Source organism: Crocodylus siamensis, chromosome 10 (assembly GCF_052110815.1).
Source record: "Crocodylus siamensis isolate JL-2025a chromosome 10, ASM5211081v1, whole genome shotgun sequence".
NCBI lineage: Eukaryota > Metazoa > Chordata > Crocodylia > Crocodylidae > Crocodylus > Crocodylus siamensis.
Genome location: NC_143404.1, coordinates 45867684 through 45894001, shown reverse-complemented (window position 1 = coordinate 45894001; position 26318 = coordinate 45867684). Strand labels below are relative to the sequence as shown.

Below are 26318 nucleotides of genomic sequence, written 5' to 3'. Positions count from 1 at the left end.
TCAGCCTGGCTAAGTACAGACAATCAGGAAGCCTGAGGCTGAATCAATTCAGTCTTTGCAAGTTAGTCTAAGCTGCATAGAATGAACTGATTAGCAACTGAACAGGGATACAGGTTGTAGCCATATTGGTCTACAGGCAAAATGGATCAGAACTTGTAACAGAGGCAATATCTTTTATTAGACCAACTAGATATTTGCAAAAAAACCACTTTAGTTGCAAACTTTCGGGCACACTTGCCTTTCTTGAGGCAAATGGAAAATGCACACAGATTGTAAAATTTGTCCTAGGTGGAAAGGAAAATTCATATTTCACAGGAGAGCTGAAGGTGTTGTAAGGTCTTCTGGTTGGAAAAATTCATTTTGTGTAAATTAGGCTCAGATAAAAGTTAGAACAGTTTTTTTACCTCAGAGTTGTCTGGTGGCAAGCAGGAGGTAGAAATATGCTTCCTTCTGGCTATGATGTTTCATATTTTATAGGAGAGTTAGGAGGTGCATGGGCCAACCAGAGGTGACACTCTCCTAGACTTGGTCCTGGTCAAAGGAGACGACTGGTGACCACCTTAAATATAATGGGAAATCTGGGTGACGACGACCATGAAACTATCATGTTCACTGTCCAATGTGAGACAGACAAATCTGAGAGCGGAATTGAAGTCTTGGACGTCAAAAATGCAAATTTCAACAAACTTAGGTAACTAGTAGGGGAACTGGTGCAGGATGAGGGACCAAAGATGAAAGGTGTGCACTAAGCCTGGTTGTTCCTTAAGGACACAATCCTTGAAGCACAAAGGAAATCCATTTCTATGTAGAGAAAATGTAGCAGAAGGGCTGGGAAGCCCTCTTGGCTAAAAGGGAAATCATGATCCTCTTAAGAAAGAAGAAAGAGGTTTATAAACAATGGTAGCTCAGGGTGGGCCCCAAGGAGGTTTATTCCATGACAGCCTGCATTTGCAGGGAACAGATAAGAAAGGCTAACGTGGCAACTGAACTTAGATTAGCAATGGGAATCATTGCTAACAAGAAGTTCTTTTTTAGGTACATAGGTAACAGGAGGAAAACAAATGGGAGTGTGGGGCAATTGGTCAGCAACTCAGAGGAGCTGGTTACTGGCACCCAGGAGAAAGCTGAACTCCTGAATAGCTACTTCGCTCAGTCTTTCACCAAACCAAGGGGAAAACAATGCCAGGTAGAGTACAGAGCACGGTAAGAATAATCATCTTCCTACTATTCCCATAGAATTGGTGTATGAATAATTAAAAAGTTAGACATATATATGGGACCGGATGATCTTCATCTGAGAGCGCTGAAGTAGCTGGCTGAAGTCATTGTGGAACCGCTGGTGAAACTCTTCCACAACTCATGGCACTCTGGAGAAGTCCCTGAGGACTAGAAGAGGGCCAATGTTGCGTCCATGCACAAGAAGGGCAGGAGAGAGGACCTGGGTAACTATAGGCCAATCAGCCTAACATCCTAAAATCCTAGAAAAGTTAATCAAGGAGTCTGTCTGTGATAAGCTTGGAGAAGGTAAGATTCTGAATGACAGCTAGCATAGCTTCATCGCAGGCAGGTCTTGTCTTACCAACCTCATTTCCTTCTATAACCAGGAAACTCACCACCTGTACATGAGAGAGCAGGTTGATATTGTATACCTTGACTTCCCAAAGGCCTTTGTTCTAGTATCCCACAATGTCCTCACAAGAAAATTGGAGGATTGTGGGCTTAACTCCGAGACAGTCAGGTGGGTGAGAAACTGGCTGCAGGATAGGACCCAGAGAGTTGTAGTGAAGAAATCTGTGTCATATTGGCGAGAAGTGGGCAGTGGTGTCCCGCAGGGGTCAGTGCTTGGTTCAGTACTATTTGTAGCAGAAGGGTCACTGTTTTCTCCTCTAGCGCCTCTTACTGTGTCCAGTTTGTCTACAAAGCACCCTCAGTTCTCGCCCGCCATGTCTTTGACGTCAAATGTATATGATAGGGAGGCTCCCTCTTCATCTCCCTGGACACGGTTTTCCCCTGTACATTAGCCCTGCTTTGCTAATAGGTGTTCCTACACACCCCAGCCTTATGGGCTATGCGTGGCTCCAACCAGCCCTTTACCACACCCCAAGCCTTGCTGATGTACCAGATGTTGTTCAATCTTATACTCTCTTTGGTGCTTGGGCTCTCCACAGCCCGCATCTCGCAACCACACCTCTCCAGATGCTCGGGCTCTCCGCAGCCCGTGTCTCGCTCCCACACCTCTCCAGGTGCTCGAGCTCTCCACAGCCTGCGTCTCGCACCCATGGCTCTCTGGGCGCTCAGGCTTTCTGCAGCCCCCTTTGTCTGGGGCTTTTCACGGCCCCTCTCTGGGGCTGGGGTTCCCACGCTGCCGTGTGTCCCCTTATGAGGCCTCCTCCTTCCTCTCATAGCCTCTCCCAAGCCACCAGTGTAAACAGCAAACACAAAACACAAGCCCCTAAGCTATAACATAAATTTCTGCTCCTCAGCTAAACATCACTCGAGCCACCCCCAAGGGTGCTCCATCCCTCACCTGTACCAAACTGCTTGTGCATTTTGGCCTCTTCTCTTTTCTCAGTTCAGCAGAGTTCCTTCCCCTTTGGCTGCCAGCAGGGAACCCCTGCCTGGCCTCAGCCTGGGAGTTATATAGGAACCAGGCCCTGCCCCTTTCAGTCAGCTGACCGCTGTCAGGGGTGGGTTCCTGGCTCCCTCCAGTTGCCCTAGCAACCTGCACCTGGGCTTCTTCATTACTACTTCACAAGTAGCAGGCACCTCAGTGCCCTGCTACACAATTCAACATCTTCATCGGTGATTTGGATGTGGGGGTGAAGAGCTCACTGGCCAAGTTCACAAAGGACACCAAGTTATGGGTTAGTGCGGTCACACTTGAAGATAGGCTACAGATACAGGCAGACCTAAACAGGCTGGGAAGTTGGGCGGATCAGAATCTGAAGAAGTTCAACATCAAGAAATGTAAAGTGCTCCACCTGGGACAAGCAACTCCCAACACACCTACAGGCTTCGTCACACCAAACTGACTAGCACCATGAATGAAAGGGACCTGGGGGTAATAATAGACCACAGTATGAATATGAGCTGCCAGTGTGATGCTGTAGCCAGTAGGACAAATGATACTTTGGCAGCAAAACCAAGGAGGAGATTCTTCTGCTCTACTCAGCACTCATGGGACCGCAGCTGGAGTACTATATCCAGTTCTTGGCACCACACTTTAACAAGGACATGGACAAGCTTGAGAGAGTCCAAAGAAGAGCCACATGTATGATCAGAGTCTTTCTTGGCAAGCCATACAAGGAAAGGTTGAAGGATCTGGTTCTCTTCAGCCTGAAGAAAAGAAGCCTGAGAGGGGACCTGGTATCAGCTTACTGCAACCCAGATGACCACATCAAGGGCTCAGTGAGCAACTGTTCACCAGGGCTGCCAGACTGAGGAGGTGGGGTTGGGGAAAAAAGTAGTGGCATTGAATCCATAAAAACTTGAACAAGAATAGTCCTTTCTCTGAAGCACGCATGTATTAAACACAGCACTTTGCAATCTCAAGCACAAAACAGAACAACCAAAAACCTTTGCCTAAGCTAAGATACAGGTCAGTAAAACACAGTGAGAGTGCACAGCTTAGTCTAATTTAAAATGGAATGTAATCAACCAAAAAGACAAGAGAAAACCTTGCATAAGTGTTATATAAGCCTGAGGGTAAGAATGTCTCCTTACAGCCAGGTATTCAGAAAGGCCTTGTTTAGAGATTCCAGTCTCCCACCTTTTACAAGTTCTACTTAGCCTTTGCAGCTTGTACGTCACTCCAGTGATCCAGGCCCAACTTCTCCATGAAACAGCTTACTATGTGCTGCTACCAATGTAGTTTTCTGCTTTCTTTGGTCATGCTAGCTCAAGCTGTCTGTAATCCTCTCCTGTTCCTCTGTCTTTAGCACTTATATGCAATGATTGTGTTAGGTCTTTGCCAACACCTCCCACCTCTCAGTCTGGTCCTGCAGGGCTTGGAGCCAGTACACTAAGCTGGTGAAGGAGGGATTAAAGGCTCTCCCAGACCCCACCAGGGGTTTGCCTGGGAGGGGCAGGTCCTTTCAGGCCTTGCCTTGCCCCCCACCCACACCACCCTCTGCTCCAGTGGGGAAAGGTCTGGCAGGGCCTGCCCCAAACACTCAAACAGACCTGGCTGCTGTCCCCAGCCAGGTTTTCCACCCCCACACCTTTGTCAGCCAGCCCTCACTGCTCCATGTAGAGAGCAGAGGGGCAGGACCAGCCCTGCTCTCTGGAGAAGACAGTACAGCCTAGTCCAGGGCTAAAAAGCATGCTGGGATGCTGGGGGATTCTGATTTAACTTAAACAGGAAGGGGTCTGGGACAGAAGTTCCATAAACCGTTTTGATCTCAGTCAGTTAAGTCTGATATTACATTCAGCCAGGTTTATCTTAAACCAGTTTTGGCCATTTTGGCTAGGGACAGAAATTACATATAAACTGATCAGAAAGTACATGTAAACTGATCATTGAAGTGATCAGAAACGTGTAACAGAACACAAGCTCAGTGCATGTAAACGAGTTTCAAAATGGCCAAAACTGGTTTAAGATAAACCTGGTTGAATGTAGTGTCAGACTTAACTGATTTGTATCAAACCAGTTTATGGAACTTCTGTCCCAGACCCCTTCCTGGTTTAAGGTAAATCAGAGTCCCCCAGCTTACCAACATGCTTTTCAGCCCTGGACTGGGCTGTGCTGTGCTGTTATACACTCCAGAACATCAGCTGGTCCCCAAAACAATTGGGATAAACAGGTGCAGGGTGGGGTCAGGCCAGGCTTCAGAGCAAGTTGTGCTCCCCAGACAGGGCAGGTGGAAAGAGAAAGCCTGAGGGCCCACTGCCTCGTCTTGGGGAAGCTGGGGAATGACAAGTTAGTGAGAAGCTGGCAGCCTAGCTGGGACTGGAATAATTATGACAGGAACAAAAATAAACTATGTGTCGCTCCCTGGCTTCTGTAACCGCATTCCCTTTGAGGAGGCAACTTGTATGTCTCTCCAGTGATCCAGGTCCAACTTCTCCATGAAACAGCTTACTGTGTGCTGCTACCAAACCCAGAGGAGAGGCCCCTTGGGCCAAATTAACCCTGGGGTAAGGTACACTTAGCTCTGTATGCCTGTTACCCCTTCCAATGAGCACTATACTTTTCCCTACCTAGAATGCCAGAGGCCGTAACTTGAAGCCATTTTGAAATTGGCTGGAGTTTAGCAACAGTTTTTAGTAGTCACCACTGCCCACATCATCTGACCCCGGTGCTCTTTCCTGCTAAGGCAGGGGGTCGGACTAGATGATCTACCTAGGTCCCTTCCGACTCTAGCTACTATGAAACTATGAAACTATGAAATCCTCACTGTCCCACCAGGCCAGTGTATCCCCAAAGGTCTCAGCCACCCTGTTTGTGTGCTACACTGTTAGCCCCACTCCCTTGGTTGGTAGGGCAGACAGAGGCTTCTGCACTCAATCTTGCACTCTTTACCAGTTTCATTTGCCTTGTAGTCAGGTCCTTCCACGCTTCCACCATTCACTTGCACCTCTGGGATCATTTAGCTGTGGTGGGGACCTCAAGGCATGTGAGATTATGGTCTGCACAAAAGTGCAAATTGTTAAAACTCATTTATTCATGAAAGGCAGATTTCAGTTGCTCATCTGTGGGCCTGTTGAGCACAGAAGATAGAGGAGGACATTTTCATAGCAGCCCCCTAGTGGTGGTTGGATGTATTAAACAAGTGAAAGGAAGGAGTTTAGAGTGGTGACTCTCAAACCATTCCCAGAGCAATAGTGGAAATTCTGGGCAGAAGTAGTGGGGCTCTGGAAAGCCCAAGTAAGTTTCCCACATCCTAGGAGCAGAATCAAATTTATACCCTTGGAGGGATTAAGAATGACACTGCTTCAGGCTTTGGTGTTGATTACATTCTTCATGAACTGGTATCAAGAAAGCACTGCTAAGACGAGCAATTGTCTTTAGGTTCAGTGTCTTGCCAAGCATCAGGGCTAGATGTGGAGACTGGGATTCTCAGCTTCCCAGAAGCATCCACCATTCCTCTGTAGTGCTTGTAACTGATAGGAAATGGGGCTCTGCCAGTCACAGCGTTCTCATTGCCTTTGAGTTCTGATCAGATTTTATGTGCCCTGTCTCACAGCAGCTTGCATTGCTTTCAAACCATGCTAGTCCACAGGAACCAGTAACTAAAATCACCGCAGCTGATTTAAGAGACCCTAATATGAAACTCTGGCTTAGGGGTGGGCAATTATTTTGGGCGGAGGGCCACTTACCAAGTTTTGGCAAGCTGTTGAGGGCCGCAAGGGTAGCCCCACCCCTTGACAGGTGCCCTGCCCCCTGGTCGCCATTTTGGGACCAGAAGTCCTGCCCCTAACCTCTGACCTTTGCCACTGGAAGTCCCTCCCCTTGCCCCTGGAAGTACACCTTTGGGAAAGACGGTTTGCTATCTTAGGGGGGAAAAAAAATAACATACTAAAAATCAAATATCCATAATAATATATTTTAATTTAATTTTATATTTAATTTAATATAACTTTAATTTCAGGGCCCAGAGCAGGGCAGCAGGAGCGCAGGGTCCCAGCTGGCAGGGGCTGTATGGAGCTGGGACAGCTCCCCCCTCTCCCTGCTGGTGCAGTCCAGCCCGGCTCCACAGACCCCTGCCAGCCTGAGCCCGATGCTCCTACCACCCTGCTCTGGGCCCTGGGACACCGGCACAGGGCCTGCGCTCCCACATACTGCTTGTTTCCACTTCCCCTTGCCCCCACTAGCACTTTCCCACCCTCCCGCCGGTTCCCAGCTGCACGGCCAGACCGTGAGGCTCAGCAAGAACTGGCCCAGCCCTGAGGGTCCTCCCCTGCCTGTCCTGCCCCCTTCTTACCTGAATTTCCCATGCTGGAGCAGCCATAAACAGCCCCATGGTCCCAGGCTGGAAGCCCCTGCTAGGCAGGGGCTTCCGGCTGGGGGGACAGGGCTGGGCAGGCCCTGCTGTTGCAGGAGCCTGCCAGGGCTTCCCCTGGGTCCTACTGCCCCTCTCTCCTGTCATCTTTGACAGGAGCTAGGGGCAGATAAATATTAATTTTCTAAATTTTTTAGGGGCCCCACAGGCCGCATAGAATGGCCTGGCGTGTCATATGCGGCCCACTACCATGTTTTGCCCACCCCTGCTCTAGCTCCTTATGAGAATCCAGCTGCTAAAATCACATTGCATTTGCAGTGGGGACAGAAGAGTAAGAAATTCACTAGAATGACATGGCACATTAAAAGCTGTGATCTTCTGAGACTAGAAACATTGTTTAGACCACTGTAGGCATGCTCAGGACCATGAACTTGTGTCACTCATCCTGGATTAGTGTTCGGAAAGAGAAAAACGATGGTTCTATAGGTTACACCATATAATTTGTTTTCTGGAGATCTGTTTTGTTGTGCTGGTTGTCTTGCCTCTTGTCTTCTAGTTGGTTATAGAAAAAAATACTGTAGATGCTTACATTTTTGCCCTAAGTGGAACCAGTTTTTCACAAACATGCTGCACTCAATGTGCCAAACTCTTTAAAAAATCTGACCACTTACTGTGGCACTTGTGTGGGAGCTGAACCTGCTAGAAACCTGACTCCAACTCTGGGTGCCTTGTACTTGAAATTCTGACTGATGAATGGTGCCAGGGCATCAGCAAGTGAGTGTAGCAAAGATAAATGTCTGTCTTTACCAAGTGCATTTGTCAATGGGTGGCAGTGGAGCCAAACCCAGGGAAGATTCCAGTAGCAGGTAAATGCCCAAGGCCAACTAAGAATCTGAAGATGTTAAGGTCAAGCTATGGGCAGTTTGGTGTGGTGGGTAGAGTCAGAGTCAGGAGTGAGCCAGTGGTCAGGAATCAGAATGTCAAAGGCAGGAACCAAGCCATGGTCTGAGATCCAGAAATTGTTGTGATGGTGCCAGAGATCATGAGCTTAGGAATTTTAGAAATTGGAGGCAGTCAGGCAGAAGTAGAAAAGAGGGGGGGACACAAGGTTAAGGTAAGATCCAGGACAGGAATTGGAGAAAAGGTAGGTTCTGGGACCAGGCTTGGAGGTGTGCAGAGTAAGGAAGGATTCGTCAAGGGGCCTGAATTGCCCATGGCCCCTGTTGTTGGGAGCAGCCTGTGGGGCCAGTAGGCTTCATCATGCAGAGCCCCAGGGTTACTCAGGGTCTGTCTCTAGTGTGTGCCCAGTACTCCTGGGTAGTGTCACTCTTGAATATACTATGCCTACTCATGCATACTTGCACGTGCCAATTTTGACTGTGAGGTAGGGCAGCCACTTTGGGGGTCTTCCACTTCTGACCTGCTCTGTCTCCAACCTATGTGAGTGGGAGTGGGTGGGTAGGGGTTCCTGAGAAAGATGCTCCTTGGAAACACGAGGGAGACAGCATAGACAGTCCCCAAGTATCCTGGTTGCAGTGTACATCCTAGTATTTCCCTGTTACTCCATGAGTTTCCTTGTAAAGCTAGCATCAGCCATGCAACATGCTTAGTTCTGTTCAACACACACATACAAAACCATGGCTGCCCTGTGGCTGTGAGCAGGGAGAAGCCCTGGAAGCTGTGGTGGTTGAACACTTTTAGTGTGGACCTGCTCTGAATGGTGTCTGGCCTGTAACTGTGTCCATGTGTCTCTGTTCCAGTGAAATACATGAGGGAGATCTCACCGTACTTCAAGAACTCCTCCTCTGGGGCAACAGTCAGCTGGGACCCCTTGCCAGCTGCCTCCCTTCAGAAGCAAGCCTCCCCAATCCTGTCCTTGCGAGACCTCAAGGAAGGGAAGAACATCCCCTTAAAAATGTGCTATGTGTCAAGGAAATGTCTCCCCAACGACCCAGAGCACAGGTAACCTGGTCCTAGGGCAGTCATGCTTAGGGAGGCATCCAGGAGGGGATTCTTGCTCAGATTCCCAGCTCCAACCTGTAAACCCTGCCATTACCTGTCCCAGGCAGTGAGTCATGCTGGTCTGAGGATAACTAAGCAGTTCTGGCCCTTGATCAGTATCTCTCCAGAGTGGTGAGATGGAGGTGGGAGTGGGGACAGACCGGATCGCATCACATCCCTCCACATGTTAGTGAAAAAGTTCAGCACCTTTGCTGACAGCTTCATATAGGCCAGCGAGCCCAGCAAGTTCAGGCTGCACATGCAAAAGGCCCATTGAATCCTGTATGCCACAATCTTGAATCAATACTGGGGTCATGCAAATGCTCTTTATGAGCAATTATAAACCTAGCCAGGAATGGCAATGGTTATATGTTGGTGTAAAACCAATGGGAGGGAAATCAGGCTCAAGCCTCCAGCTCCAAGGGATTGCATTTGAGTGTGTCACTTCCTGGGCTTGTCAGGAAAGAGACCTCTGTGTGTGGCACTCCAGGGTCTGCCTGTCGCATGCTTTCTTGTCTGTCCAGCTAATGGGATTTGAATAGCTGCATCCAGAGGTGGAACTAGCAAGGTATTCACCCTGGGCAAATCCCTGCCACCACCACCAAGTACCAGAAGGGAGGGTGTGCTGAGCGCAGAACAGGTTGCAGAGTTCTGGGAAGGGGGAGAGGGGGAGGGAGGAGCATTTTCCTGCCCCAAGGACTCAAAGTCTCCAGCTGCTGCAGTGCAGCCTGCATGACTTGCTGTTATTGCTGCTTCTGCAGCAGCATTATGGGGTCCCTGCCTCTGGGCTGCTGTGGCTGCTGTTGCCATGGCACAGACTCCTCAGAGCAGCCACCATTCTGGTGTCCTCTCTAAGTCTGGGGCCCTGCTCACCCATCCCTTGTTACTCTTCTAACGCATTATGCCTTTATGTACAGGTTCTCCCAGGTAAAGTGCCTCGAAGCATATACTTTAACAGGGGGCATCCTTACAGTCAAAGAGAATTATATGTATTAGCAGACAAGGCAAACAGATGTACATCAGAGGAAATGACATTTAAATGGGATGGATCTCCACTGGAATCACATTACTATATGTGCTCGAGGCTAGAAAACTTTGCTACAAAGGAAAAGAAAAGATAAATAGTGAAGCTTCCTCCAAGCCTTTCACAGCACTCCCATCAGCCCCAGCTTCTAAATTGTTGAATTCCTAGGTTTTAGTGACAATGTATGCACTTGGGCACACTTGGCTTTCAGTTCCCAGTATTTTTTTTATTAGGAATCAGATCACATGAAGAAAGAAGGGGAGACCAAGCTGCTTGTTAGGACTGTTTTCTACAAATGAGGAAATTCAGCTGCATTTTGAGCTTGTCTTGATTTTGAGGGAATGTGTTCATTATCACAAAGATTTACTATAGTTGGCCAAAAATAAAATCTTGGGAAAAATATCAGAATGGTTTTGCCCTTGCAACATGTCTGTGAAGGATGTCCTTCCACTGCTTGTTATCTGATATGCATGAGTTGGGACTGGTCACAGGAGTCAGCTGATGCCATTTTCCCTCTTCAACTGGATTACCAAAACTTTTTAAATGAGAAAACAACACGCAGCAAATAGTGTGCCTTCCATTAGGACTATGCAGAAGAATTGTTGTTTGGACCAAAGCCCTTGGCACTTTACGGATTCATAAACATTGTTTTGTGTACATGGCAGTAATCAGTTATGCCCTGATAACATGACCTTACAAATCATACCTAGCTGAAAGCAAGGGAAATAAGTTCTACATTTTCTTGCCATTTCTGTGTATTTTATTACTGACAGTCAGTTTCATTCTGAATGGGAATATAGGGTTAGATTTTCTTCTTCACCTACTGGGCATCTTAGTGGACTCAGGTCCCTAAGTGTGATTCTGTTCCACCCTGTTCAAATCCTGAAAAATCTATTAATGAATCCACTTTTGTAACTTACCATCTTACCCTCAAAATTAAGTCTCAGAAAAACTGTAAGAAGCACCCCACCCAGCTTTTGCATTAATAGTCTTCTGGGGTGCAAGCAGGATAGACTTGAATCTCACTTAGGTGCCTAAATCTACTTATGCTCCTAGTAGGTGAAATAGAATCTGCTCCAAATTTGAGGTAATTTCTATAGCTGTGTTTAACAGTCTATGTCTGATAGTTGCATTCTGCGCTCTCTGTGTGAGAGGGAGAGCACACATGTGCACAGACAATGTTGCCACTTGGTGGTGAAGATGGCAGGCAGGCAGAAATACTAGAAACAGGCAACTGCCCTGCAGTTTGTATGTTTGTGTCTTGAGTACAAACTTATGCTGCATTGTGATGTTCCCTCATTTCAGCTTAATTTTAAGACAGAAGTCATCAGTCTGTGCAGAAGATGATATGAACAGTTCATGGGGGGTTCCAATGAAATGCTTATCTGCCCACATGAGGGCAGGTAAGCCAGAATTTCTCCCTGCAATACAAAGGCAGCTGGTGACATTACCTGGTTAATTTCTCCACCTTTTGGCAGAATCCTTTTTTGAGAGCTTGGTGAAGAGTTCAGTTTATAGCCTTACTGCAAGTCTAGAAGATCAGGCAAGTGAGAAGGGTAAAAAGTAGAAGGCAAGGTTTTGGGTCAGGGAGCACATGAACAACTTGCCTTGTTATGATCTCTGCATGGCTCTGTTACCGGGGTCTGTCTTCAAGCAGTCTGAAGACAAGGATAAGTGAGATAAAACCGATGGCCAGGAAGTCAAGGCCCAGTGGAAGGGGTGGCATCTAATTACAGCTTGTCCTCATGCAGGTGATAACTCTGAAGGTCACCAAATTTGCTGCTGCTGGCAGTTAAGTGTTGCCAGGTAGGGGGCGGTTGGACAAGTTTTTGACTCTTCATAAGCTGAGTTAAGTCAACCCCATGTTTTAGGAACAATCAAAACGAGCAAGGATGGAAGCTCTCCCTCTATTAGCTTACTGCTTCTAAGTTGGAGGGTTCTGAAATACCACCTGCAGGTCCTTGATGGAAGTGAAGTATTGGACTCGGTGGACAGATGACCTGAGCTCAGCTCTGACCCTGTTTGCTAAGGGTTTGAGCACTGTTATGGTTTCTCTTCACCTCTGAGCTTTACACTCCCAGTTCCCCTTTTTCACTTAGCCCTGGCCAGGGTCACCCTGTGCTCCAGGCTCCTGTGCTGCTTTGGCCCTTCTGACTCTCATAACAAGAATGAGTAATGCAAAATGGAGACCTTCTCTCTTGCAACACATTTCTGAGCCCCCAGCAGGAGAAACACCACAGGAGGCCTGAGCCAGCAGTGGTGGGGCTTCCAAAGAGGAACTTGTTGTCAGCAGAGCTGGAGAGGGGAGTGGTGTCAGTGGGAGGGGTTTGCAGTATTGATTACAGCCCATGTACTTGCCTCCCACTTCCCAGCCCCACAGTTCTGCTGAGCAGAGCCTGGCCACCAGCCAACTCTGTTGCATGCTGCTTCTTTGCAGGTACTTAGAAGTCTGCTCGGCAGATGGACGTATTCCCCTCTTCCTGAGAGCTAAGGATGAAGTGACAGCCCAGTCCTGGTTCAACGCTATTCAGACCAGTGCTAACATCTTGCTGCCCAGAGTCAAAGAGGAGCTGCGAGCCCTGCTGGCAGGGGCTGGGGTTGCTGGAAGTAAAGAGATCAAGCATGTTGGCTGGCTTACTGAGCAGGTGCCTCCACCATATGCTGGGTTTGGACATTGCTGTGTTGCGGGGGGGAATTGTGATGAATAGAAGAGGAGGTAGCACAGGCTTTCCTACACAACTCTGGCAGGCAGCCCAGCCCTTGTCACTAACATCTTCTGTGCCTCCCACAATACCCAGTGCTCTGCTAGTACACCTCAGTCCTGACCTACAGCTCCTGCAATATTTGTCCTGGGCCCCTTCACAGCATCACTGATGCACCCCAATCCCAACCAACAGCCTCTGCTATTCCAGCCCTGGGCACACAAGCAGTGCGTGGCTCATCCTGATGGGATCATACCCATCCAAACTGAGGTCTCTAGGGTCTGTAGTATCCCAGTTTTTCATGACAACTGAATGCCACTGACTGAATGGCAGATGGCTTCACTGCAGATGGCAGATGAAGTGGATCAGTTGTGCACATATATTGGTAGGGCCAGCTGGGCTTCAGGGTTTGTGGTGTGCTGAGGTGCAGCTGGGGTGGAGATTAGAGTGGAAACCTCAGTGCTCTGATGCAGAGGGATATGTCTGTGGGTTATCCCTGCCTTGTAGCGGGGCCAGGTTCACTGAATATATTGAATGGCCCTTTCTTAACACTGTCTGGCCAGGGGCTGGGAGGGAGAGCTCCTGGGTGTTGTCACAGGAAACAGCATTTCCACCTTAGCTGCGCCCCCCACACTCCCTGACACTGAGCTCCTTCCCTCCTTTTCTCCAGTCCCTACTCTGCAGCCCTGCTCATCACACACATTGGTGGGCTCCCCACTGCCGTGTATATGTCATTCCCTGTTATGTGCCTCTAGACAGGAGCTTCTTCCCAGGACACCTTGGTTCTGCCTTTCCATTTTCCTCCTGCCTTTTGTTTTCTAGCTCCCCAGCAGTGGGACAAAGAACATTCTTGCCATCCTCACAGAGAAGGACCTTCTGTTTTACTGCAGCCTCCCACAACACAGGGACACCCTGAACAAGCCAATGCACAACTACCCTCTCATAGCCACCAGGTATGTGAGCCTGCTCTGCTGCTCCAGGTGCATGGAGCCACCTATCCTTGGCCTAGTTGTGTGTGCCAGGACAAAGCCTCTTGCAACATGTGCTGTGGCTGTTGGTTCCCACCATAGCCCTTGCCTCTGTCCCTGCCCCTGTCCTGCCACATCACTGAATATGTTTTGCTACTATTCTTGATAGGTCTGGCTGCAGAGAAGCCTTTAATTGTAGTTTTGATGGTACCAAGGAATGTGGCTCTGTAGCACCCAGCATTAGGGTCTGTGATCTTGGACTCTATTCCAAGCCTGTGGAGGTATCAGATGTTCTATTGAGAGAAGAACGGGGGTGCCTGGGCATTTTCAGAGGGCCTGGCCACAGGGTGCTCAGGCCAGTGAATCTCAGGAAAGAGAGTTAAGCCTTGAATTTGCCTGAGTTGTTCCATAAGCTGCAGGCCACAGGGTTTACCACCCTAAAATCTTGATCCAGGTTTCAGATCCCAGTAAGGCCCAGATAACAAAGCAAAGGCAAGCAGAGACCTGGGATGCATGAGATGTAGAAACATAAACCAGCTTTGGGTCATTCTGGAGTGTGGGGCTCTGTTACAGCTGGTGATTGCTAATTAACTTGTGGTAACTGGCCTCATTATGGATCCTCAGGCAGACCTTCCTCTAAATGTGTCTTTCATGGTGTCTTTCACCTAACCCATAGCTAGGACCACGATTCTGCAAGAGTATCTGGATTAGCAAGTAGCTTCTATTCATCAGGCAGTAAACTTGGCTTCCCCATTACCCTTGGAAGCAGCATAGTGCTCTGAGATGCCCTCTCCCCTCATACACTCAGTCAGTAGTTTCTTTCATAGAGAAACAGAAATCAAATTAAGAGAAAAATTAAAATTAAATTTGAATTTTTAAGTTTTAATGTAAATGAAAAGATTAAACAAACTCTGGTCATTTATCCCATAATTCCAAGATTAAACTGCCCTCTGGTGGTCAGGGCCTGAAAATACTGGCAACACGTACAGGCTTGTAAGACAAGGGGAGCTTTCCAAAGTAAAAATACTAGTGTCTCTAGAATAAACTGCTGCAGTGCTCAGTAAAATCAGACACTAACAGCCTGGGTGACGCAAGCAACCACGTACAACCAAGGCAACACCTATGTTAATATAGCCATGTTCCTAATGTGGGCTCTCCTCCTGCAATGGAAAATGGATTGAGCAAGTGCCACAACCTGTCCAGTCCAAGGGGTGGAGGGTTCTACCCAAAGTGCTCAGAATAGTTTTTACTATGATCCTTCCTCTCCTCTCTGGGGGCTCTGTGATAGCATGGTCAGATGCAGGTCTCTGCTTCTTGATTAGATATTCCTACATAATGATGTTTTGGGTTGGAGGAAAAGTGGATCTGAAAGTTCATGTATTTAAGGTTCTCAAAGGAGAAGCACTGAGTTAGAGAAGTAGAGCATTATGGACTCAAAATGCAGGGCCCAAGCTATGTGTCAGGGTCACTGCTTAGATATAAAATTTGCTGGAGATTCAGTTTCACATTCCTAGAATATGTCTATGTGGGACAGAGGCACATGTAGTCAGGGACAAGGATTCATCCTGTTAACAAGATCCAGTAGAGAGGCCTGTACAGGCAGAGTGTATGGGGTATGATACATGCCTGGTGGTATAGCGGCATCTGCTGGTGAATGTCTTGTATTGTAGGAACAATTTGCAAATAAGTAGAACTAGAGGAGGGTAGAAAAGGAAGTCACACAGTTGCACAGCAGTAGTGCTGTGCAAAGTTCCAGTTCCTTATTCAATTTGGTGGAGATTTGGTCCGATTCAGTGGCCGAATCTCCAAATACGAATCGAATCGGGACGCTTTAATCTCTCTGAATCAATTCAGACAGATTCGGCAATTCAGATGTAGATACAGTTGGGGCTCTGAACGCTGTGGTGCCAGAGCAGATGCAGCATCCCACAGACAAACCGGGGGCTCCTCAGTGTGCTTGGCAGCAGACCCGGAAGTGGACCAGAAGCACTTACGGTCCATTTCCTGGTTCACCGGGAGCACGCTACATCCCCCCAGCTCAGCAACTGCTGCCTCCTGGGTCCGGTGGGGGGGGGGGGACCTGGTATCCCCCTGTGGCCTATCGCCAAGCCATGAGGACATGGGGGGGCAGGGCCCAGTGCGCTCCTTGGCAGACCCAGAAGTGGACCAGAAATACTTTCTGTCCACTTCCGGATTTGCTGCTGAGCATGTTGGAGAGCCCCCTGCGTGCTGCTGTGAGACACTCCATCCGCCCCAGCACTACAGTGATTACGAGCTGCACTGCTACCTCCAGGTATGTAGAAAAAAAATTTTTAAGCTGTGCCTGTGTCCGAATTGCTGATTCACCAAATCAACATCGAATCTTCAGATTCGGCCGAATCGAATCAGGGATCAATAGATCAAATCACTGTCCTTGATTCAGGCTGAATCTGAATCAAGTAGTACATGTTTTGCACAGCCCTACTGCGCAGGCACTGTCTGCTGGTAGTTCTTTGCTTACATGGATTTACAGTGCTGGGTTTCAAGCTGCTTGCAAGGAAACAACAGTATGGATGGACACTGTGAAATGTAGATTTCTTTCCCCAGAGCATAGCACTGCTGTACATTTATAAATCAATTTTTTGTCACTGCAGAATAAAAATGGCTGGCACAGTTGCCCTACTTAGGGGATTGTGGCCTTCTGCTTTTTAAAAACTTAATTGCATTTCAACTCTTGTCATTATTAATTCAAAGCCTCAGTGAAAATTGTGTTGTAGTTGGATGGCCCTCTCTCCACTGGGGGACAGCAAGAACATTGTGCAGTGGCTGACTTGGGGCCAGCCTACTAACTTGGGTACCAGGAGAACTGGTTCCATTCCTCATTCTGCCACAGACTTCCTGACTTGGTCAAGTCGCCTCCCCTCTCAGAACATGAAGTGCGGAAAGGAAATAAGCAGCATAATGAGTGCCTTACAGACCACTTCCCTCTGCCACATGCCCTGGAGAACCTTCCAACTACTAACACATTGACCTGAATGGCTTCCTGGGAGGGAGGACATGGCAGCTTTCCCTGCTGCTAAATGGAGGCCCACAAGGCCTAGTGACTTGCCTAGGAAGACAGAGGTAGAACAGGGAACTGAACCCAGATAACCTGAGTCTTGGGCATTGCCAAAAACCAGGCCGTTCTTCCTCCAGTGCATACTGAGCTCTCCCCATTGCACACCTGGAAGTGGGGTCAGTGACTTTAGGAAGGGATTATGTGCAGAGTGAGTCGCATACTATTAGGGCTCTTCTCCACTCCTCATGCAGGCTTGTGCACTCTGGCCCATCCAAGAGCTCCCTCCTCTATGACTCAGAGCTCTCGTTTGCCTTGCGGACTGGAACCAAGAAGGGGGTGGAGACTCACTTGTTCAGCGTGGAGACACACCGCGACCTGGCAATATGGACACGGATCCTGGTGGACGGCTGTCACAGCGCGGCTGAGTTCATTCAGGAAGTCTCAACAGGTCAGGAAGTGAGGAGGTTCTGGGGAGCTTGTGAGGCAAAGTCAGGCTGAGGGAGGGCAGCAGAGACAGGTCTGCAGAGATCAGAGATTTTGGGGAAGTCAAATACCACAGAGGTCATGCTGTCCCAGTCTCACTGGGTTACGAATGAGTCCCCTGGGTTCTCAGCTCCCCATCTCTCTGCTCCTCCAGGCAAGCAGCTTGGACTCAGGTAGAAGGTCAGGGGCACATGTGTAAAGTGAGTTAGGGTTTTTGCCATGAGGGTCCCCTCAGAATGCTAGCTATCAGGAGCAGTGGCAGTGAGAAGCCAGTGCGCACGGGACATTGGGATAAATGACAATGGGTAACAGGCAGCAGGGCAGTGGGGCATCTGGTGTGAGGGATACAGAAGTAATACTCTGCTGGTCCACAGTGTAATTTGGGGCTCTGGGCACTGGGCTGCAGGGTGAAACTCTTAAGCTCCAGGGTGAGAGAGAACTGCTTCCTGCAGGTAAGGAACTGAGCAATGTGCAGTAAGGACCTTTTGCCACCTGGCCATCAGTGGTGACCAGCAGGCCAGTTTGTTGTCTACTCCAGCCTAGCCAGCATCTAACCAGAAGTGAACAGACAGTGCCCCATGCTACTCGAAATCATCCTGGTCTCCAAGCCTCTGAGAGAATCCAACATAGGAAGAAGCTGTCCAGGCATGAATCCAGCTCAGCTGGGGTTTACTGGGGGAAGGAGGGGCTGAGTATCAAACTTACCCCCAAACAGACTGGAGCAAAACAGCTTGACAAGCTGCCTGCTGGAGAGAGCCCAGGGAGGAAGCTCAGGGTGGGGCCCATTTCAGACTTAGTTCTGACCCCCATGGCTGATGTAGTTGTTGCTTTAAAACCAGGATTGGCCAAATCCAAAGCTCAGGTAAACCCAGGCAGCTCCCCTAGGATCAGGGGCTTTATGCCGCTCTTTACCAGCTGAAGATTGGGCTCAAAAGTTTAACTCCAGTCTTGGTGCAATACAGTGAGCAGTTTTCCTTTAAAGCTCTGATGTTGGGCTTTGGTCCAGGACAAAGTGCATCAGTGGCAGTGTTCCCCTGAGCCCTGCAGGGCCCAATCTTACCTTACCATCACAATTTACTGTATGCTGAATGAGACTCTGCCCCAGTACTGGACAACCCCTGGGTGCTCTGTAACTATGAACTGCTACAGGTTCTGCAGCCAAGAGGGATGGTGGAGGCAGGGGAGATTCCAGGACGTGCTAGAGCCTTGACCCTGGGTGATTCTTTTCTCTTTCAGCCTGTACATGGAATGGGCGGGACTGCACCTTGTCCATCCACATAGACAAGGGCTTCACGATTTTCACAGTGGAGCCTGGCCTCAGCAAGACCATCCTGCTGCAGCAGTCATTTGAGAAGCTGCAGATGTCCTCAGACGATGGAACCAAGATGCTCTACCTGGACTTCGGCGCCTCAGAGGGAGAGATTGTGCGTTGGCTTTGCTTCTAGCTTCTGTATTGCTGTTGCTGTCTGTGTGCTCCCTCTGGAGTCTCAGGGAGGAAGAGGGAGGGCCAGGCAGCAGGAGTTGATGAAGTGCATGTCCAGTGGCAAGGAAGGGGAAGGAGGGTAGCTGCCGTGCCACGGGGTCCTTTGTAGCAAGCCGGGCGCTAACTGGGCAATGGACAGTGGCTAACCATGTTAGCCATGTTTATGGCTAAGAATCCTGCTGATGTACAAGTAAACCAGGCTCACTGCATTCAAAGCAGCAGTGCCCCATCAGGGCACAGGTGCAGTGTGAGGAGGGAGAGCAGTTGTGCTGGCTGGGCTCAGGCACAGGGAGATGACTGGTCATTTCCCGGAACTGATTCCAGAGGTTGAGTACAAAAGAAAAGGCCATGTGCTGTAGAATTGCTGTAGGCGTGTTACAGTGAGGTGAGATCACATTGGGCTGTCGGTTTTTCTTTGCCAGAGACCTACAGCCTGCATTTACCCACACCTGTACCATGAAGGAAGGCAGCAGTTTCCCGCCTCCTAGCTTTGTTCAGAATCCCTGGAGAGGGGCTCCTGGATCTCTTCAGGGCAGTGTCCATGGGAGGGAAGCAGCCTGTGAGGTTCTAAAGCAGAATGCCCTTTTCTGGGCTGTTAAACCACCAGCTTAAATTTCCTGATCATTCATGTCCTTCTTCCCATTGATTTTAACAGAGCAAACGCTGAATGCTCTGAGCAAAGCACTTACCATTTGCAAATATCCCATTTATTGCAGCAACTGGACCTTCACTCCTGCCCCAAGACCATTGTCTTCATTATCCACTCATTTCTATCAGCCAAAGTGACCCGGCTCGGGTTGCTGGCATAGGGACACAGGAAGCAGCCACAGAGAGAAGAATCCAACTCGCACAAGATCTCTGCACTGTGGTGATTCTGTCATGGCCTAACCAAAACAAAGGCCATTCAGAAGAGACTAGAATGACCTGGTAACACATGACAGCCATGGAAAACCACTAACCATCCAGGAGGACTGAAGTAATAAGCACCATTGATGGGGATTCTTTCAGGCAGCATTGGAACGGGAAGAGTCACTCACTGACCATGGAGATGGGACAACTCTGGGATGTTATTCAACAGCAGCGAATGTTTTCACTTCTCTGATAGCATCACTCAAAACAAGCTTGAAAAATACCCATTTAAGTCACAGCACCACCCAACAACCCACCACTCTAGTGCCTTGCAAGATGATATTTTCTGTACAAAGAATCAGTTTGTATCAATGTTTTATATTTATATGGCCCAGTTATAAATGATGAAGTGTTAGCTCTATGTCTAGCCCCATTGTAAACCTAAATTGTGGTAGATTAGATACACTTCACTATTTTCCCAGAAACCCATTTAGAGAACAACCAGACCGGAGACCTGAGCCAACTTTGTCTTGTTTAACAGATGTGAACTAAAAAGTATTAAATATATTTGCCAATTTTTCAACTTTGTAGCTAATTATAGGAACCATAATTTAAAAATACTTTTTATTAATTAGCTTTGTATGGTTATTTTTCTTTAGCTAACTCCTGGACCCTTGATAATCTCATTTCTCATTTTAATTTTTTTTCTGGGGAAGACTGTCAGATGGGGTGGGGGGAGTGAGCAAAAATAGTTTTCTGAACCAAAAGTTAATGCATGAAATGTCTTTTTTGGGGGGAAATAAACATAACAAATTCACAAGCAGTGAAAGCTAAGATTTGTTTCCTGTTTTATTCTGCATGGTAGCAATCAGCTATTTCAAAGTCAAGTGCCAAATAATTTAATGCCTCAAATATTTTTTTGCCGAAGGATAACTTGAATAACTTTAAGGCATGTGACAGGAACTGCGAGCTTCTAATCAGAAGGGATTCCAAACGTTGCACAAAAATCATTCCAACAAACATGTTCAAGAGACTTAAAACGTCAGTTGTCCCTAGATTTTTTTGAGAGAGAAGTTTCAAAAGAGGGGAGATTTCTGATTTTAATATTACTGGGCTGCAAAGTTTAGGTGCTATTTAGGGATTGGGACTAAGTGCTGAATAACTAGAGAAAGTGAGTAAGGAACCATTATTTACTATGCTTCATAATACAAGAACTAGGGGACACCTCATGAAATAGTCAGGTGTCAAGTCTAAAACAAATCGAGTGCCACAAGATGTTATGAAGGACAGTGGCATAACTGGCTCCAAAGCAGGACTAGATAAATTAATGGTATTCTATCAGAGGCTATTATACATGACAGAGCTGTAGCCAATTGTTGGTGACTGGAAGAAAATGACAAGAGTATGGCATTCTACTGAAGCCCTGTTTCTTATTCCATTCTTCTGAAGTATCTACTACTTGTCACCCCCAGGAACAGGTTTGTGGGCTAGTTTCACTCTTGCTTGATACAGTATTATAGTACTTATGATAATCAGCATTAAAGATACTTGCACATCTATTGTGGAAAATAAATGGTTCAAAGAGTCTACACAGGTAATTCCAGAATTCTGCTTCTGCAGAAATCTGCATTTTTACAAGCATGCTACCCCAGGCAGTTTAACAGATATTCAGAGTCATTTCTGCAGAATCCTATTTTGTTTCCATACCTCTTCCCAGCTTCACCCCTACTTAATTCTGCAGACACTGCAATTTGAAGGAGGGCTTCAGAAGAAGTCAATGTTTTCAAATGGGGAGCCTAATATCAGTCAGTTAAATCTATATTGAAGTGCTTGAATTAGTTTATTTTTAGAGATGCTAAGCTATTTTAGACCTCCACACTTCATTTGTTATAGCAAAATTTAGATTTTTGGGTCTAAGCCCTCAGCATCTAGCAAAGTCAGTGGCTAGGCCTACAGGCCTAATCATAAAATGTTATGATTTCTGATTTTTCAAGGAAAAAAGGAAAGGGTTTGTTGAAAGTTTAAGGAAAAATTAAATATTAGCAACGAAAAATTAGTAAGTCTTGCAACTAAGAATCTTAAGGGCAATATCCAGAGCCCTGCTGAACCCTGCAAAGTCCCCAGCCTAGAGGATTTCTTCTCCCAAGGTGGTAAATACAGGAAAGAGGTGCAGCAACCTCCTTGTTCCACCTGTGCTTCAGGAGGGATGAGAAAATGTGGGAGAGTTTGCTGTATGGAAGAACCTTAAAGGAAACAGGCACCTTGAATCAAAGCTCACATAGTCCTGGAAGCAAGCAGTCTCCACTATTTTTTCCATTATAATAGGAAGAGAAAATATTCCACTGCTATTTACAGGGCTTTGACATTGCATCATTTCATTTAGTAGAGCTTCAGAACAACCAGCTCTGAAAACCAAAGGTCTTTGTGCAGTGCTATTACTCATTCTCCAAAACAAAGTAGGAGTTAGTCTAGTTGTAATGAGCATGGGAGACATCCATGAGAACTATCTGTGACTCTAAGAGAGGGGATCTTTTTTTCCCTTTAATGATCCAATCCACTAGCAAAGAGTAGGGTCCAGGGTCTTAGTTTAGGGCTGTTGTTCAGATGAAACATAGAAGGGAGATTTGAATAACTTGTGATCTCACTGCACCCGATATAAATAGAAGTAGTATTCCTGAAGTCCTGGCTAAATTCCAGTTCTGTCAACAGAATCTTCCTTCTACAGTTTCAGTTGGGTGTGATATTCTTCACTCTGTGTCCTCAGCTGGTGTGGGCTGTTGCCACGTAGTGTTGAACAGCACTAAGTTGTGCACCACAGGTGCTTATATCTCAGTGGTAGGTGAAGCCATTTCTTCCCACCTGCAGATTGTATTGCACGTTGGACTGGTTAGGCTAATAACTAACATGACATGTAAAATATTCTCCCCACCATGTGTGTGGCATCATACCCACAGAAAAGCCTAATCCCAGCTAAGAGCACTGACATGGCTTCTTTATTTTTGTCTCTGGGTTTTTATAAAAGTGTTTTTAACAGTACTTACCCGGCTTCTTTCTCTTATCATTTCTGTTTCCCTCCACGCCCAGCATTTAATTGCAAGGATCATGATTACTCCCATGAAGAGAGGGTGACATGGCATTGAAGCCGATGCCTCACTTGTTGCATCTGTAGTATAACAGAGGGGAATGAGAGCAGATGTGCAGATGGGCAGCATGAGAGCAGATGGGCAGCAAAATACTACAGCAGGTATTCACATGCTTTTCCCTATTGTGAGAGGCTGGGGAAGAGAAACTGCACATCTTGCTTATCACATGCATTCATGTAATTTATAGGAGCTATTTATAACCCTGAAGTGAAATATGGGAAGTTTGTTCAAAAACAAAAACAACAAAACGTTGCTCGGGGCAAGCGAGGAGGGGGCAGTTACAAAAGTGCCTCAGTGACTTAAATCTAATTTTTTCAAAAGAGAGTTGGCGAATTTAGGATTCAGATTGACAAAAGGACTTAAGGCAGGATTCTGTTTCCCATTGTGTGCTGTTGTGCCAGTCTAGCTACGTACCTGGGTGTTTTTGGCACTGACTCCTGACAAGAACTGTGAGCTTCTCAGACTGAGCCTGCAGAGCAGGCTCAGCAGTGGCCAGTCATGTAGTAATCTAGGAGAAGTAGGGAAGGGAGAAGGAGAGCCCTGTCATGAGTGGTAAGAGTACTTGCCTGGGAGACAAGGCTCTAGTTCCCCACTTTCCCCAGAGAAGACTGGAACCTGCATTACTCTTCCTCCCAAGTACAGTGTTTGTCCCATGGCACCACAAGTTATGTATGATCTAAACAGCCTCTCCAGTGCTCTTTTTGAAACTGACCACTTGGACAGCAAGGAGAGGGAGAGTTATGAGGCCAGGAGCTGGTTTTGTATGGCTTAGTGTGATGGCTGCTGTCTTAGCAGAGAGAGTAAGCTCTGGGGTCTAGCTTGGACCCTCCTCCCAGTGGAGCAGAAACTTCTCCTCTGCCCTGCTCTTTATCTAATGAATAGTAAATGCAAGGTTCAGTGTGGGCCACTTTTCTGGCAGGTATGCTAGGATGGTGCCCGCACCTTTCAGAAGTGGCACTCTGATCTCTCCCGCTGCTCAATATGTTGCTCTGCTTTCTCCTCCCTGTCTGGTGCTCCCTGCACTATCTGCTGTCATGTTCCCTTCTCCCTCCCCAATCTGATGTGTGCTACATAGGCTTCCTGTGCTGTAGGTTCGCCAGCCCTGGGACAATGTCTGACCTGTAGTGTGGTAGGAAGAGCACTGTGCTAGGAAATTGAAGATAAAGTGCAAATCCCACCCTGGGTAAGGGGGGGAGCTAGAACCCAAGAGGGTCATTGCACAGGCTACCTAGCTCTGACATGGCATTCTGCATGTCTGGGTCTCACACTGTGTTGCAGAGGAAAGTATCAGTATCACCCTCTCTATATGGCTGAGGAACAGAGAGGAATAACTGTTCCAGGGCCTGAGTAGGCCAGTATACTGTACTGTAGCCTTTTGGGGAGCTGCTTCTCAGGGTGAAGGACTCCAATATTCATCCTATCACATTTTCAGTCTGTCATTAACAGCTTGAATTGTTGATGAGTCAAGACCAAACTGCTAGAAGCAGAATTCATCATTTTGGGAGAACCAAAATTCCTGAGCAAAGACTACAGATACAACCCACAGAAAGCTTATAAAGTGTTCCCATTTCTTAACATGCTCTCCTAACTTGTGTGACAGAATCTCCCTGTCCAGGCTTATCCCAGAAATTGATAAGAAAGAAACAAAGATTGAAGTCCGCCCCAACTAGAATAGGAAGAACAGGATCATGTCCAGGAAATGGGGAAACCAATGTCCTGCACTGGCCTAACTTAATTCTGTTTGTGTTCCATTTATTGCCAGGAGCAGAGTCCTGGCTGGGGTGGTCTAGCATGGGTGGTGTTCTATGAATGTAGGATACATGACATTTTCCATCAACAGCAAGTTTCCATTTTGATATACAGCCTCCTTTTGCACAGTCACAAAGCTGCCTACCTCTTAGCTGGGGTGCTGGCCTGAGATACCAGACTAGCCCCTTGCAAGGTCAATGATGGGGAGTCACATGACACTATCAGAGCAGCTTCACCACCAGCTGCCTGAAGCTAGACTTCCAGAAGAGAGGCGGCACCAACATCACTAATTCCCAAAAAAACACTTCCTCTGTAGAATGTGTTCCTTGCATAAGGGGATCACTCTGAAAAACTGCTTCCTTTGAAACCTGCTGGAAGATCCTCATTCACAACAGCTCGCAGGGCCTGAGAATCAAAGATGGTTGCTGCAGCGGGAAACAGGACAGAACAGGCTGCCTAGTAGAGAAAGACAGAACAGCCTCTTTGACCAGAGAGGACTTTGGTGGGTTAATCTCAGAAATCAGAACTTTAAATTCCTCCATGGAGGCACAGATCAAATCAAAGAAGAGATAAAAGAAGCTGGGGAAAAGAAATAATGTAAAACTAAAGAGGTGTGGAAAAGGGAAATCCAGCAGAATATTTAAAGCAGGTATTCCATTTCTTCCTACAGCTAAGAACAAAAGCAAACAGTCCTTGTAGACAGAGCACACTGAGCTCTCTCCAGTCTTCCCGGTTCAAACAAACCCAGAGACATGTACTGCATTTACACGGCTTTGAAGAAAAGTAGTAGATTCTAATTAAGGTTAGAGAGCCTTCTGATCCTGTTCTGGGAACGTATAAAATACAAGTGTTTGAAGACTTGTCTTAGGCAACATTAAGGAGAAGGAAGGAACTAAGTGAAATTACAATATTTCTCAAAGAAGCAGATACAAGATACAGATGGACTTTTCCTTTGAAACCTACATTTATACTTCAAAAACAGCAGGACATTATAAAGAAGGAAAAAGAATTCCTTAACATCCTTGAGGAACTAAAGTAAATGGAAATCACCCTAGAATCTAGCCTGAGATTGACACAGACAGCAAGAAGCAATACTATAATACTGAATGGCAAACTGTTAAGCCCAGGAAAAAGAAGATACCAAAGGACAAGGAGACTGGGAGAAGTCATAGTGATATTCGAAAGGATTTGAGTGGGACTGAATACTATGAGGGAGAAGAAAAAAAAAGGGATGGGATACACTATAAGGGGAACAAAGGATAAAACAGCAATGTTGGGAACCACAATAATTAGGAAAATATGGAAGTAAAAACATTTTAAAGCTAAAATAAGGGTAAGGAGGTGGTGGAGGCATGTAAATACTGTGTTACATGGGAAGAGGCTGGATTGGGGGTGGGGTGTAAAATATGGCTCTTTACAACTCCCTCCAGAAAACAGTTTCTGGTATAGTGCCATGACTGCCTTAGGGTGGGAATCTCCAGGGAAGGAGTTCACTATACAGAAGTGAAAAAAATAAACATTCCTTTCCTTCTGAGGGTTAGGGTGAATCTTCACATTTTAGAAAAGGGGAAAAAGTACAAAAATAAGGATTGTTTGGGTGTCCAAAAGGGAGAGAAGTGCTGTTGCGGTGTCTCATTCCATGATTATGTCCACAGATAGGTATTTAGTTACCTAATTAATGCCAATGTGTCCCTGCAGTTGATAGTATGTGCAAACTTGCTGGGACGAAAAGGGAAGCCCAGACTGAGGCCTCTGTAAAACAAAGCCCTGAGATATGAAGGGTGATTTATGTCATGAGCCGTATAAGGTCAGTTGGCTGATGGGAACAGATGCATCTCAGTGCCAAGGGTCAGCCACAGACTTCAGTCCTGAGATGGTTATTAGATTTCCTGTGTATAAAATCACTATATAATAGGCTAGATAATAAATATTGTCAAG

General features: G+C 47.0%; 1 protein-coding gene across 1 annotated transcript in view; it reads left to right on the top strand.

The window, feature by feature from the left end:
- The window catches only part of SNTA1 (syntrophin alpha 1), an 87933-nt gene extending 67611 nt beyond the window's left edge, over window positions 1-20322 (top strand). Inside the window, exons 3-8 of the mRNA XM_090064437.1 lie at window positions 8702-8903; window positions 12404-12611; window positions 13491-13621; window positions 16925-17121; window positions 18393-18580; window positions 19356-20322. Of these exons, the coding sequence (XP_089920563.1) occupies window positions 8702-8903; window positions 12404-12611; window positions 13491-13621; window positions 16925-17121; window positions 18393-18580; window positions 19356-19448 (1019 nt within the window). The 3' untranslated portion in view covers window positions 19449-20322. The remainder of the gene's footprint in view (window positions 1-8701; window positions 8904-12403; window positions 12612-13490; window positions 13622-16924; window positions 17122-18392; window positions 18581-19355) is intronic.
- Window positions 20323-26318: the final 5996 nt, after the last annotated feature.